General features: G+C 56.4%; 1 protein-coding gene across 1 annotated transcript in view; it reads left to right on the plus strand.

Moving 5' to 3' along the window:
• The window catches only part of ACA1_130190 (HMGL family domain containing protein), a gene marked incomplete at both ends in the record, with an annotated part of 1,729 nt that extends 526 nt beyond the window's left edge, over positions 1–1,203 (plus strand). The window contains 3 exons of the mRNA XM_004336808.1: positions 34–483; positions 584–706; positions 1,069–1,203. Coding sequence (XP_004336856.1) covers positions 34–483; positions 584–706; positions 1,069–1,203 — 708 coding nt within the window. The remainder of the gene's footprint in view (positions 1–33; positions 484–583; positions 707–1,068) is intronic.
• Between the last annotated feature and the right edge of the window lie 513 nt (positions 1,204–1,716).

The raw sequence follows: 1,716 nt of genomic DNA on the forward strand, positions 1-1,716 counted from the left end.
GTGTTCACTGCGGCGTCCGAGACGTTCGCGCAGCGCAACATCAACTCCACGATTGGCGATAGCCTGGCGCGCTACCGTGAGCTCTGTAAGAAGGCCGCGAAGGATGGCCTCCAGGTGCGCGGCTACCTGTCGTGCGTGCTGGGCTGCCCCTACGAGGGCCACATCTCGCCCAAGAAGGTGGCCGACGTCGCCGCCGAGCTTCACGAGATGGGCTGCTACGAGATCTCGCTGGGCGACACCATCGGCGTGGGCACCGCCGGCTCGACCCATCGCATGCTCGACGAGGTGCTCAAGCGGGTGCCGCTCGAGAAGGTGGCCGTGCACTACCACGACACCTATGGGCAGGCGCTGGCCAACATCCTCACCTCGCTCCAATTTGGCGTGGCGACGATCGACGCGTCCGTTTCGGGCCTCGGCGGCTGCCCCTACGCGGTGGGCGCCACGGGCAACGTCGCCACAGAAGATGTTGTGTTTATGCTCCACGTACGTTGGATCCACTCACCGTAGTGTGTGTGTGTGTGTGTATGTGTGTGTGTGGTAATACCACATCATGGCTGTCGAGAACTAACATTTGACTCTTTAGGGAATGGGCATCGAGACCGGGGTGGATCTGGAGGGACTGGTCGATGCGGGCGACTTCATATCAAAGCAGCTCAGGCGACCTTCCCACTCTCGCGTGGCAGTGGCCCTAGTGCAAAAGAAGAAGGTACGCTTTTCCGTCTCATCACCCACGCTCATTCTTTATCTACATCTCTATTACTCTTTTGCTTCTACACCGACATCGTCATTTATCCATCTCCCTATGGAGCTTTCGATGTATACATGCATACATATCGATACAAGACTTGTGCCTTTTACCTTATTGTTGCTCTCGCGTAGAAAGCGGCGAATGCGCTTCGCCTGTGATTGCGATTATTAGTTGTACAAGTGTTTTTCCCCACTTTGATGACCATCAAGGCACGCGTGCGTCGAGTGCGCAGGCAGGATAGAATAGAATCAGCGTTCGTTCTCTCTGTTGGTTGTGTTTCCCTCTTCCCTCTTATGACTGACCTTGTCTGACTTCTGCAGGACCACATGATGCGGCGGGCGCGGGGCCTCCTGGACGAGCTCAGCAACGGCAAGTTCAGCGCCCCCACAACCAAAACCACCTCCACCTCCACCTCCACCTCCACCACCTCCACTTCATCCACCGCATGTGTTTGATTCTGTGCTTTTGCATGTACATAAATACCACTTAAAGGGCAATCCAGTTTATTGCGGTTCCCTGGCGCACATGGCGACTCTGGCGCGCCAGCGTACCCTCCTCTCTCCCAACTCTTCCCCGCCTCCACCACGGACCACCTCGACGCTGTCGGGGCAGCCAACCGCGAGGGCCAGCAGCGACGTACCCGCTCGCAGCAGAGCAAAACTCGCGCCAAAATTTGTGTTGGATTCAATCTAACACATAATCTGAGTCTGCAACGCATCTGATCGAATGGAGGTTGCGCAAGAGTTGATGCATTCGCCCCTTTACCTGCTCTCTCCTGAAGCCTCCCTCGACGCAACTAGAAAGCAAATCCCCAGCCCCAATCTGACAGATTACTACGCGGCACCGTGGAGGACGTGGATGGGAGCTGTCGCGCCTGACCTACATGCCCACAAGCTCCAAAAGCTGACACGTGCGTTCCCTTCTTCCTTTGCTTGCCATCATTTCGCACATCTGCTGATGCTTTTGTT

This window comes from Acanthamoeba castellanii (assembly GCF_000313135.1).
Source record: "Acanthamoeba castellanii str. Neff unplaced genomic scaffold scf7180000084698, whole genome shotgun sequence".
In the NCBI taxonomy this organism is placed as follows: Eukaryota; Discosea; order Longamoebia; family Acanthamoebidae; genus Acanthamoeba; species Acanthamoeba castellanii.